The sequence below is a fragment of the Taeniopygia guttata genome, chromosome 3 (genome assembly GCF_048771995.1).
Source record: "Taeniopygia guttata chromosome 3, bTaeGut7.mat, whole genome shotgun sequence".
In the NCBI taxonomy this organism is placed as follows: Eukaryota; Metazoa; Chordata; class Aves; order Passeriformes; family Estrildidae; genus Taeniopygia; species Taeniopygia guttata.
The window spans coordinates 36,948,534-36,962,222 of NC_133027.1; the positions used below are offsets into that span (position 1 = coordinate 36,948,534).

The 13,689-nt window shown below is 39.7% G+C and overlaps 1 protein-coding gene across 1 annotated transcript; it reads right to left on the reverse strand.

The window, feature by feature from the left end:
- Positions 1–4,583: 4,583 nt before the first annotated feature.
- On the reverse strand, positions 4,584–5,716 carry GJB7 (gap junction protein beta 7). The gene has a single exon (XM_072926626.1). The coding sequence runs from the start codon at positions 5,713–5,715 to the stop codon at positions 4,858–4,860; it is 858 nt and encodes a 285-aa protein (XP_072782727.1). The 5' UTR covers position 5,716; the 3' UTR covers positions 4,584–4,857.
- Between the last annotated feature and the right edge of the window lie 7,973 nt (positions 5,717–13,689).

A 13,689-nucleotide genomic window follows, 5' to 3' on the forward strand; every position in this document is an offset into this window, starting at 1 on the left:
TCACTTTCCATCCCTCCCAAGTGACCAAACTTATGCCACGTTAGTAAATCAAAGGTGCAGTCTGAGAATTATAAAACCAAACCAAACACTTGCATTTTGACTCCAAGAGCGATCATTATAATCATTACAAGTAAACAGTGCCATTTTCTACCTGCCAGAGGCTGCTGGTCCCCCTGGATGGAGCTGCTGTTGGATACCAGCCATGGTGATTGTAGAGGGAACTTCTGCAGGGGAGAAGAGGGCAGAGATCCTCTGGAGAGGATCCTCAAAGCTCATCTGAATTCTCTTGTTTTCAGCTCTACCTAACCACTTCAGTCACTGTCAACAGACCTCACAATTGTTAGTCTTTAGAAGAATGTTTGTGTTGTGTAAGTTGAATAGTTTCCCAGTGATTGATACTGTATCATTTGCAGTTCTTGGACTGAGAATAGCATACAACTATTTAGCTACACAGTGTTATACTAGAATGCTATTTAAAAAAAAAAAAAAAGAGAAAAGGATAAAAAAATCCAATGCCATAAATATCCAGGAAGCAAGTTCTGATTTGGATCTGAATTTCTGAGAATAAAATATTTAATACTGTCTCATCCCAATGAATCCAATTAAAGCAGATGCTGTACCCATATAGTGGCACACTCCCTTTTAAATGGTTACTGACAGCCTGTCCAACAGATAAGCTAGTATGGGGTTTGTTGTTTCCTTTTTAAAAAACAAACAGGAGTATTGTGAACTTAAAATGGGGTACCTAAGGCAGGGTCTGATTTAAAATGTCACAGACTGCAGAGGGCACTCTGGTTTGTAAATCCACCTACAGAAATTTCCAAGGAAGTAAATTTGGTGTCTGCATTCAGACGTTTTACCTTGGGTGATAGAGAAAACTTCCCACCCTAGCAGTTGTAGCACACCTGGATGGGCAGCTTCTCTGGGGCCTGAAGCAACACCCCGGCCTTGGGGCTGCTGGGCGGGATGGGGCTCCAAGGTGGCTGAGCCAGATGTACCAGCAGCACTTCAGCCTGCGGGGTGCCCCAAAGGTGCTGTTGGCCCCACTGCCCAGTCCTCTGCCTTTTCTCCTTCCTCTATGTCTCTGCCTTCCAGAATTGTCACGGTCAACTGTGGAGCATTCAGACAAAGGTGCTTTCTTTGAAGCCCCTTGTTGCCATCAGGAATGTGCTGACTAAAGCAGCAGGTGTTGCTGATGGGGAAGCAACCAAATTGAGGGGTCTGAATGCAGAGCATGGACTGTTTTGTCATCAAAAGACACCTTTAAATTTACAGTCAATCCCTCTGATGCTCAACTATGTTTATAAAGAAATCTGCTATTACCTGAGCCCTAATTCAGTGTAAATAAGATTAGTGGGATTGTCCCCACATGTTTCAGGGTGGTCCTTCTCAGCAGGATGGGGGGACTGTGGGTTCTAGAGCATTATGCTGGCACATTTGGTCTAGGATACTGGATAGTAAGTGAGCAATGCTTGTACAAATAACATTGGAATTAGTTGTTGGGTCAGGTGAGAGGCAAGTTGTTGGCTAACTATTTAATTTCTGTGCCAAAGAATTAGTTGATTGGGGCTCCCACCTGTGTGCAGGGGAGAGAGGGACAGGGGCAGGGACAGGCTGCACTGGGGTTAGGTCCTCGAGTTGTAGAAGCTCCTGCTCATGTGCTGCTCAGCCATGCCTGGAGATGGTATGGAGATGATGCAATTAAAGGGATGGGAAATGGTGCCATTGGTACTGGAGAAGGGAGATAGAGGAAAGAAACTAACAGCAAATAGGGAAATCCTTTGTGTCTTTTTTCCAAACCTCTTCTGTCCCAAGGCAAGAAGCGTACTTGGATTTTAAGGAAAATGAGAGTCTATGTAAGACACAGATCTTTTGATGTTTGCAGGGATGTTTTGAAATACTAATAAGGTAAATATTTTTGTATGAATGTGCATGCAGTGATTATGTTATTTCTCCATTACAGTATGGGCTCAGATCAGCTTCTTATCAATTGCTTATGTCCTTGCAGAACATAGCACTTGAGTTCAATTTTTTAAAATGTTAGTCTGAGTGATTCAGAAGTTTAGGGATCAAACCTGTAAACTTATTTGAACCAAAAATGTAACAGCAAATGCCTTCAGGGGTGCATGGATGAGCAAAACTTAAACTGGAGAACAAAAGCATGTAAAAGTGGGGCAAGGGAAGGAGTCAGTAGAAAACCAAATGGTTGCCAAGAGCAAGGGTTTAGAAAGCAGATGAATTGGTTTCTGTTCTCTCAGGTTAAGTTGTGCTCATTTCCTTTTCATTAGTAGCCATGTCAAATACTCAAATTTTGCAGCACATGATGTGAAGGCTACTTGGCAATTTGCTGCGAGTGAGTTGGGTTATGTGGAGTTGGTCCATAATAATCTTTCAAAGTATTTCTCATGTAAGGTACTGGCTTTGTCAAATCTGAAGTATCCTCCAAGACTTAAAACATTATTTTGGAATTTATTTATAATTTCTTGGCTGTTGGAAGATAGAATTAAAAATAAAACTTTGAATATCCATTCCAAAGAATTAGAATTCTTGTTTGATGGGAAATTTTTTGGTCTAAGTGGTAATGTCTGACCAGCCACAGAGCTTTAGGGGGTGTCTAAAACCCTTCAAGCCCTGACTTAATAAACTTTTTTATTAGAGAGCTGCTAATGCACTAATTTTATCAGAAGCCTGTGTTAGCTAAACTGTGCTTTCTTATCCTTATTTTCTATCAAATAAACCTTACCTTAAAAACAATGTATAAATATTTTTTCATTGATGTGCTCTTAAAAATCTGTCCACAGTTATTAAAACCCAGATATTTCAGAAACATTTTTTTTCTTTGACAGTGTTGCCCTTATCATAATAAAATGATGCATGAGGGTCCAAACAGGCTAAGATAATTTGGGGGTTTGTTCTCAGTTACTTAAGCTGCGGCAGTTGCAGTTTCACAGGGTTCATGGGCGGTTTTTCTTCCGAATCTTTGATGGGTTTTGTCCAGGAGCTGCAAAAGACTTTCTAACTGCATTTCTGTCATGGGCCACTTTCTGTGTATGTAGAAGTTTAACAGAAAATGTTCTGAATTATATAAAGCGCCCTGTCTCTAAATGAGCACTGATTCAGCATCAGTCAAGATTTAAAACTAACTGGCCACAAGCTGGCAAGCTGGTATTTGAGGGACTGCTGTTGCTGCTAATTTCAGCAGCAGCAAATGTCGCCCCATATTTTATAAAAGTATGTTTATTTTAGGTAAAAAAAACACAAAACCAACAAACCCTACCTTGAAAATCACCATCAAAAGTTTATAGCTTGTTCATTAGTTGCTAAGTTCTGTTCTGTAACTGCTACTCATTAAATGTAAAGCTTTGTAACCAAAGCCACGGGCCAGAGGGGACTCAGAGAAAAAAAATTAGTTAACCTGCTTTTGCCACTGTTTCTTCCTCCTTATCTTGACACAAACAATAAAATTAGTTCACCATTCAGGTCGCTCCACTTCAGCTGACGTTTTTCTCTAAACAGTGCATTTTGATCAGGCTCAGTACCAGATGTATGTCCAAAGGTCTTTCATTCCAGCAACAGAAAGAGAACACTACCCCAAAGGAAGTTTTTAAAGGCACTGCTTTCCATTGTCTTAGAAGGCTGGATTCGACAGATTAGCTGATTCCTGTCCCTTTCCTGTTAGCCCAAACAACACAGATAACAAAGAGCAGAGATGTGTGGTGTTTATGAGATACTTTGAAATTTGGGGGAGGGAACAGATGATTCTTTTTTACTTTGTTTCTGCTGGAGGCTTTTCATAATTTTAGATTTCATGTGTTCTTCTGCAGCAGAGAAATTTACTGAAGGAGTATCATATTTTCAGCCTTACTAAAAGGACCAGATTCTAGGCTACTTAATACTAGGGACTACTGGCAATTGTTCTGCTGTATTGTGCGGTCTTAATTTCTCTGTTCAGATCCTAGGGAAGTGGGAATGATCTGTTCACCTAAATGACACTATCACAGAGCAGAAGACAAGTCTAATCACATGGGAGCTGCTTGGTGCAGGTGACCAGGAGTTAACTCTATACCCTGGTACATGCTGCTTGCACAAGTTTGAACAAGTGCCTTTCTTTAAGGATGCTTTTTGATGATTAGCACCCTAACAGCTGTAAGGGCTCAAATAATTTCAGAAGGAGGTGCTCCACAAACAGCTAAATAACCAAATCTGTTTTTATCACATGGGCTAAACTAGATGTGTCTACCTCTTCTTGTTTTTTCTTCTTTTTTTTTTTTTTTGAGATGTTTTATAGTACAATGGAATGGACTCGTGAGTATCCAGCTCACCTCAAGGCACAGCAATCCCTCTGTGCCAGCACTTTCCCATTGCCATTTCAGCAGTTACCAGGTCTGATCCACCCACCTGACAAATCCTGTACACCCCTTGCTGTTCATCTTAATCAATCCCAGGTTCTTCCTATCTCTGCATATAAAAAGACTATTTTTGCTTGTACCAAAGCAATTCTGTGTAATATTCAGTACACAACTGTTTGAACAATTGTTTCAGCATGATTTATCATAAGCTTCTGTGTTTATATTAAAGCTTCATGGAATTCTCAGAACTTCTGCATTTCTTATTTGAACATGAAAAGGTCTCAATGATTCTATGTTCAACATACATAATGTAGCTGAATTTATCAGCTCAAGTAATGGGGAACTAACAGAGAAACAGCATTTCCTATGTAACTATCCTTTCAAAGGACAGTTCTGCAAAGCACTGATTGGAAAAGCAATTTGTTAAAACCAGCTTGTGTTATGGGAGGGTGATCTCCAGCCTTCTTTCAAGTCAGCGGGGAATGTTTTTCATGTTCATCTTGCATATTCAGAGGCAAAGATGATGAGCTGTTGTGGAGTCATCCTGCAGCTGCTGCTCTGTTGTGCCTGATGAGTTCTGATTCACAGCAATTGCTTTTGAGCCTTGCTTGTTCTTCATGTGTCTCTTCAGATAACATTTTATGGAGTATTTGAACAGAAGATAACTCAGTTCACTTAGATTTAATATGATGCACAGGCATGAAGTTGCCACCAGAAAATAGAGGAAAATCATCTTCTCTGTGGGTTTGGAAATGTAACAGTCTACAGTATTGGGACATGGTTTTATGTCACATTTCACAAGACGTGGTATTTTGAAGCCGTTGTACAATTTATAGAACAGAACAAGAAAAAATATTTCAAGTCCTGTTTTTAAAATGAGGCTGATAAGGTAAGTGCACAGCAACCCACCATCTGTCTTTCTTGTATTTTTGTAAAGTTTCTGGTTGTGGCGTTTCTCTCTGTTTTCTCTGTAAGCAACATGAAAGACAACCAAGAGTGAAGGGGTGGAGACCATGATTAACTGCAGAGCCCAAAGTCTGATGTGAGAGACAGGGAAGAAATGGTCAAAGCAGACATTTTCACAACCAGGCTGCTTGATGTTGCACTCAAATTCATCATGTTCATGTTTCCAGATATTTTCTGCGGCAGCAACATAAACCAGTAAGCGGAACAGGAACACCACAGCTACCCAAATTCTTCCAATTCCTGTTGAGTATTTATTCACTCCACTCAGCAGATCACGTAGGAACGCCCAGCTCATTTTTCTCATAAGGAAGGAAGGAAAAGCTGTATTAAAGAAACACAAGATCAGAGAGATGCATCCTCTTGGGTGAAGTAGCTGAAACAATTTCAAATTATTAAGCATTTAGAAGTAATTTAATATTATTGAGCATTTAAATAAGAATAAGCAGTTCTTATTTCTAATAATTTAATAATTCTGATACATTCTGAGGCTATTTAACAAAATTTATTAGCTGTTTAAATAATTTTGTCAATTAGGCTGAAGTCTAATCATTCTGTTAAGCTGTCCTTTGCAAGAAATGTGCCTGTTCTCCCTGAGTGTCTTCTGACTGTCAGGTAGGGCTTTCTCTGGCAAGTTCAGGCCAACACTACCACTGAATTACACTCAACTTAGCCCTGTCAGTTATGCAAATACTATACACAGTCAAGTCAGATTTCACTTTCAAATTTATGCATAGGAGCCAAGCGTCCCATACTAAGCTGTCTACAAAAATGCAAATTGATTGCTTTTTGTCTGTGGTCAACTTCTGAGTAAACTTGTGCAATATTTTAAATAATTTCCTGCTTCACTGGATTTTATTTATTTTATTTCTTACCACTACTCCCAAATATGTCTGCGTATGTTGTGTGTGTGTGTGTGTTACAGTTTCTTATCTGTACAATTCTTCCCCTCTCCTAACTCTAGAACACTTCTTCTGGAAAAGCTGCCGAAGGAGCCACTGGCAGTGAGATTTATCAGAGTCAAAGGAAGACCTGATAGCCACCAAGAATATACAGTCATCTTTGCATCTGGCCCCATCTCCAGGTCTGACTGTGGGTATCAAGCTTCTTTGTTCTATAAGAGCAAAAAGTGGATGTATTCCCAGCACACAAAATGGCTGGGAAACATGAGGTGAGAAGGGAAATCAGAATCTGTGTGTTTTGTCATTTAATGTCCTCATCCCATCTTCTGCTCCTGCAAGCTCTGCCCAGCAGGAGAGAAAATGAACCCCTCTGTGGCTGCAGTGGCACACGCAAATCCCACTGACACTGCTGTAGCTGCATGTACTGCTGATGGAATGAAAAAGTTCATCTGCTTGCAAGTCTGAGGAGTAATCAGGCCAGAGCATCACAAAGCTTCATGGAAAAGGTATTCAGGCATTGGAATGGGCTGCCCAGGGAGATGGTGGGGTCACATCACCATCACTTCAAGGTATTCTAGAAGATTGGATTTAGTGCCATGGTCTAGTTGATGAGGTGTAACACTGGTCAAAGGTTGGACTCGATCTTGGAGGTCTTTTTTGAGCGAAATGATTCTGTGATTCTGATTCTATAAGGCTCAACACAGATGGAAAGCTCAGTGCTTCTTTTGCTGTCCCTCAGTTCTTTAGCCCTTCATGACCTCTGCCTATGGTCAGGCTTCTGCTGGGAAGCAAGGTTATTTGGATATTCCTGCATTGCTACCATTAGAGCTGAGCACTAGCTTGAGGAGCTGAAGGACACCTGCAGAAATTAATACATTCCTGATTTATACTGCCAAAAATGGTTACCAAGCTACTCCTTTATGCTGCAGATAAAAAAGATAACAGGGAAATACCAGCTTATCTCCTTTCAGACATATGCTCCTATGCTTTTAAATATGTTTGGCAATGTGGTTACTTTTTCATTAAAGAGCTATTTATGTCTTCCATGTCTGCAAACAGAGTTCAAGCAGAAGTTTAATAAAACTTTTGAAGACATGAGCTTCAGGGCTTAAATGCTTTCTAAATAAGCAACACACAGTCACAACAGTCTCAAAGGAGATGAACAGCAAACATGAACACACCACTATGTAATAAATCACAGGCAAGGAAACGAAGCATTCACTGAACAATGTTAGCATGTTCATTTGTATCTTGTGGATTAGCTGATCTCTGGAGATTTGAAGGAAAACCTCAAGAGACCTCTTCTAAGGCTTTCTACGTGCACAAGGACTGTTGGAGGGAATCCTGAATTTTGTTGTTCCATAGAAAACAAGTGCAAGGGGGCTTTTGCTGATGGCCACTATAAGTGCACCATCCCTTTCTAATGTAAAAAGCCTGATTTCACCTATCAATCCATGGTTGGAGTTACACCAACCATGGTGTAACTCAGTTCTGAGCCTCCCAGTGAACAGAAATGAAAGACATGCTGGATCACCAAGATCAGTGGGAACCAGCACTGGTGGAAATCAGGTCATGGTTATACCTAAATATAGATTGAGAAATTTACTCTTTTTCCCAAAGCTGAGCTGCTATTTCCTTAACTGAGCAGCAAGAGGGACTGGAAAAGAACAACTTTACACTTTCTTTGCCAATCCCACAATGACAAGAACAATATAAAGGAGACTAAGAAGTCCTGACCAAAGAAAACAGGGATCAAGTATTTGACTAAAGGGAACAGATCCTGAGCAAGGGGCAAATTCTAATCAGAGAGAATATTGGATGGATGAAATTCCTGCAAAGCTAATTTGAAAGAGAGCAACACATTCTGTTACCTAGATGTTTAGTAATGAGGCATCAGGGATTCCACAGAACTGGAAGTGGTTCCTGGTCTGTGTGCTCTGTTGAAGAGAAACTGAAATTTATTGAAGGGCTGCAGGGTAGGTCTTGTGGCCCACAGTGCTTCTGCAGCCAGAGGTCTGCAGAACTTTGGTTATTTCTTTTCCAGTTTTAGCCTTAACTTGATAATGAGAAATGGCTGTAGAAAACAACCTTCAGCGTCAAACCTAAAGGGCCACAGAGCCTCTTTTGTAGTATTGTTTGTAACTAGCATAGTTCCCCTGTTCAAAGGAGCTGCAAGTGTGCTTTGGAAAGGTTATGTTTGCTTTATAAGCACTGTTGCTATAGATGTGGATGTCAGCTGATGCTTTTGCATCCTTTGAAGATACAATTAATTCACTGAAGCATTGCAAAGAAAGAACATATGGAATGGAAAAAATAAAACACACTTCAAAGACAAGGAGTTACTCAACAGGTAAACAAGAGAAAAATTATTTATAGGACAGCACAGGCACAAGACTTAGGAGGGGTCAAGTTAGCTCAGGCTAGAGAAGACACATTAAGTGGGCAGTATGAAATTCAGAGGAAGGTGAGGATTCAGACAACAAAAAAAGAAAAATCATCTAGTGAGCGCATAGCTGGGCAGTGGGAAAAATATGGCAGTAGTATTTTGTAACACTTCAAGAAGTGGAAGTACACATGGCAGAAGATGCTGAGTAGTGTCAGGGCATGATGCTTTAGCAAAATTATATTCTGGCTAATCTAAGGACAAGAGAGGAAAAGTGTGATCCAAATCCTTACAGCTAAGGAGAGATTTCAGCCTTAGAATCTGGAGAAGATTCATTTTGTGCAGAAAGAAACAAAGGGAGTCAAGAAGGGAAGCTAGCTAAAAAAAATTTAGTAGATTGTGGGAAATGTAGATGACATCAATTTGTGTCAGGGTAATGTCCAATGCTGAAGCTAAAAATGAAGTTACTCAAAGTTTTTAAGAAGTTATAAAAGCATTAAAGGAGGACCTCTTTGGCACTGTGGACATACAGACCACAAAAGAGACTTGGTCACTACTGGAAATTACAAGGAGGCATTAGAGTCTTAAACAGTAGAAGATAGGTTATTTGCACCAAGTACTCAAGGAAACATTAAATGGAGCAAGAAGTGAAAAGCAGGGATTTGTGGTTAGATTTACTTCAACCTTCTGCTAAATATACACATGCACACCCCAGTTTGATCAAAAACTGAAGATTAGAAATGTGTTGATTTGTTTTTCTCATTTCTAGCTGAAGTGCAAGTGATAAGCATGAAAACAAGATCTGTCAGTCAGGGAAATAGAGCAAATAATCTCTCTTCCTCATCACATATATACTTTATTCCCTATATGGGATTTAAACACCCCCAGCAACATACACATACACTTTGTCCTGCTCATGCAAGGCACAAATGACCAGAAGAGGCTTCCCAGCCCGTTTCCCTCACATGTATCAGTGACTTGATTTTCCCTCTTGGGGTTGGGCTCGTGTTCTGCTGAGCAAACAGAGTAACCTGAATGCACCATTAACTTGTGAGTGTGCTGAATGTACTTTATTGAGTAAAGTGTTTGAATAATGCCATTGTTGTTGAATATATTCATCAAATATTAATTTCTGTCATTCACTGACGCCTACAGGTTGGCTAATGTGCATTGAGTAATGCATCCATTGAAAAGCACAGTGCTCAGAGAATTACTTCACCTAGTTTTCAATCAGCTCTGCTAATTTAATTACTTTAAAAGCAGAAAAGGTATTTTTGTGTGGAGGAAAATGGCAAGCAGAAGGCAGTGATAGGAAAGTAAGAAAATGCAAGAACAAACTGAATAACTGGAGAGGAAGTGGGGAAGCATCCTAAGTGTTAGAGGCACAAAGGGCAGACAGCTTGGAGCTCAAAAAGCTGGCAAATTACAGGAAGAAGGCACAGTATTTTGGGAACTGGAGATGGATCAGTGAGAAATAAGAGAAAGAACACAAGCCTCAGAACAGTTGATCTATCAATTCTAATACAAGCAAGCTAAATTATCCTCACAGTTTGAGAGATGGAAGAGCTCCTTTTTCTGGTCTAAACATTGCTGGGAAGTGTTTGCTGCACCTACAACTTATCTTTATTTATTTGTTTGTTTATTTATTTGTAACAGGAAGAAAGAACCATAAATAGTGACAAAAAAATATAAAAAAGAGAGCAGAAGTAGAAACCACAGAGGATACAGGACCATAAAAAAGCAGAGCTGGTAACAATCTTTAGAGTCCATTCTCCTTTATTTTTTACACTTTAATCAAAACAGCATCACAGCCCTTTTTTTTTTTTTTTTTTTTTTTTTTCCCAAACACTGAGGATCCTCCCAGTGTTATGAGGAAAAGAAAAAACAAGTACTGGCACAATGGTTTCCATAAACAACTAAACAAATAATGAAGCTTATCTTCAGGTGTTCCTTTAGTAATAGCATTTTGCCGTCATCTTTTCTGTTTGTTTATGTAAGGAGGCGTGCATCCATTTCATGGTTGTTGAGTCTGTTTCATGGACTGCCTACTGCATCCTTACTGACTGCCTGAGGTGTGAGGTCCACAGGCTGAGAAACACCAGTTTGCTTTGTTCTCTGGCCCTAAAAAGGCTTAGTTGTGCAGAAATTGTTCCTGGCAGTTCAGTCTATTCTTAAGTTGATGGAAGCTCCACTAGTCCCCTCAGCATGCTGCATATATTCCAGTGCTCTGCTAGAGAAGAGGAGGAATCAGGAAACCTCCTGGGAACACCAAGGAACAGCATCACTTGATTCAAAATCACATTACCAATCTGCACATGCACCAGCTGTGCAAACTATTGCACATCTGCAATAGGAGCTGAAAAACTCTTGCTACAAGTCACTAACCTTGCAAGGACTTTGCTTCTTCCCAATGGTGAGAGTGCCACGGTGATCTCCACGTCCTTATGAGAGAGTCAGCAAGAGAAAACAGAAGACATTAAAATTAACTTTGCCTTCTTCAGCCAACTCACCTCTTTTTATAAAATAAGTAAAGCTATAACATTATTATCATAGTGACACTCATTTTTTAAACTCTTCAAAAACAAGCCAGGTAGAGCTTGACAACCCATGAGCAAACACAGCCCTCCCGGGTCTGTGTCCTGGCCAAGCTGTTCACTTCTGAACAGCCATGACCACTGCTAGTCATTGGTAGTACAGCAAAGCCCATGGTTCTAAGGCTGATGTGAGCCAAAATTTTCCACCTATTTCATCCTTCAGGTGCTTCCAGAGGAAGGAGAGTCCCCCATATGGCAGAGATAAACTGGCAATAGCTTGGTCTTCTCATGCACAGACAAAAAGTAGACACTGTAGAATTAAATTAATTGAATTGAAACCTTCATTAACATATAATGAGAAAGGGCATCCTCTCCTACAAACATTGTCAATCTAGACAGAGAAAACATGTGTTATTAAGGGGCAGAAATGGTTTATCCAGCATCACTCAGCACATCAGAGGCAGAGCTAAGAAAAGAACCATGGTCTTTCATAGCCCAGTCCCTCGCTTTCACCTGCCTTAGCTTGCTGATTCTAACCTTTCACTGTTCTATGCCTATTATTAGCTTTTAACTCCTTGGAGCAAGAAATAAGCTTTTTGGTCCACTGGAAGAGAAACATCTAACTACTGTGATATTAAAAGCAGAAATAAATAGGGCTTAAACTAGATATGTGGTATGTAAAGACATTATCCTATATACTTATTTGTCAGCCAACTACAGGAAGGAAAAGGAAACACTAGATGGAAGAGAGCTTAGCTGGTCATTTAGTACAATACTGGAGCTGGTTGGTTTGGCTTTTACATCTGACTTTCACGTGGGTTTCTGCAGTAGCTTGGGATAAAACTCCTTTTTTTTCCTGTGCTTCAGGATCTTAGTTACCAAACATTCACTTTCCTGAAAATACAACTTCTAAACTATGGCAAAATCCCATCTGGTTTTGTATTTAGGGAAACCACAAACATCACTTAAAAAACCAGCAGCTGCTGAGTGTGATGCTTTGCCAGCTGCTAATTGCTGTGGTCTCTTCTCTGCAGCAATGAATGGGTTTTGAGAGGGCAAAACCAGTTCACTGTTTCCTTTTTACTTGGTAAATGATGTCTTTTTAAAAAATTAAGCTCAGAAGTAGCCAAAATTACTTAATTCTTTTAAAGTGATGATATTCCTATCTCAGCTACATGACTACAACTTCATTTCTCATCACCTTCATGCCAAACAGATAACCCATCTCTACCATGATCTCCTGATGTAAACAAAAATCTCCCTCCATAGCAAATGATCTTCAACATTAATAAATATTATTACTCCTTTCAGGCTACTGGTACTATTGTCACACTTTAGTCAATTTGTAAAATAATACAAAGAATTGACAAAGTCAAAAGATTTCCACTTGGACAAGAAATTGTCACTGGCCACATCACAGAGATTTTAAGTCTGTAATATTATGAAGTACTGCAATAATGCAACAAACAAAGGATTATGTCCATGGTTTATGTTGGCTGATGGGACACTTGCATGATGCTACTATCAATCCTATTTAATATTAGAAGATCAACTTCTCATTCAGTGAAACTGTATTTTATAACAAGAAAATCGAACTTACCTGTGTCTCAGTGAATGATTACAGCTGAATCCCAGCTCTCTAGTGGAATTAAGAATCAAAAGTTCATTTCTGAGAAAGGGAGTTACTGTTTTATGCCTGGAAATGGGAACTGCTTATCTCCTAGGTAATACAAACTAAATTAGTGCAACCTGATCATCTCTGCTGGCACACTGCTCAAACCAGAACCATAAAACATCTTGTATCATCAGAAAGATATGAGGAAACTGGCATTTATTTGAAGTTGTAGGACTTATCTTCATCTTTTGAGCACTCATTGGCATCAGCTCAGATGCTGCACTCTGTGTTTTCACAGTAGCACACTAGCACAGCCTGAAGACATATGCTGTGAGCCTTAACTCACATTGTTTGCTCTTTGACATTTTACATCAGATTTGCATGCTGTGTTCTCCTGGGCAAGTCAGCTGTCCACAAAACACACATATAATTTCAGGCACACATGACTCCCAACAATACATTACACAAATACTCAGAAAAGCCTTTCTCTTAGAATTTTAGCATACAGTGGTTTTCCCAAGCAAATGAAGCCTGGGTTTTGTTACTGAAATGTTTTTTGTTTACTGCACATGCTAATTAGTTCCCAGCTGAACCACTCCCCACCAGGAAGCCTATACTTTTATTTTCAATAACTAAACAATAGAATAAGTGTTTGTGTCCTGCCTTATGCATCCCATATCAGGGCTTTGGTGGCCCAGGGATGTGGCTGTTCTGCTGAGTAACATTGCAAAATAGGCAGAAAGACTGAACTCCTTGCCTCTTCAAAGAATTATTCAAACTATAATTTATTCATAGTATAATTTAATTAGCTGAAACTTACTGTGCCTTTTATCTCAGAATTACATGTGAATGTTTGGTAGTTCTATAGAAAGGAAACTATCACGTAAGTTTCCACATGTGCCAGAACCTGCACCTTGGTACTCTCTCTCCCCAGAGAAGCTGA

Coding starts and splice junctions, on each gene's coding strand:
- GJB7 (XM_072926626.1), bottom strand. CDS start 5,715: ATGCTTAATAATTTGAAATTGTTTCAGCTACTTCACCCAAGAGGATGC.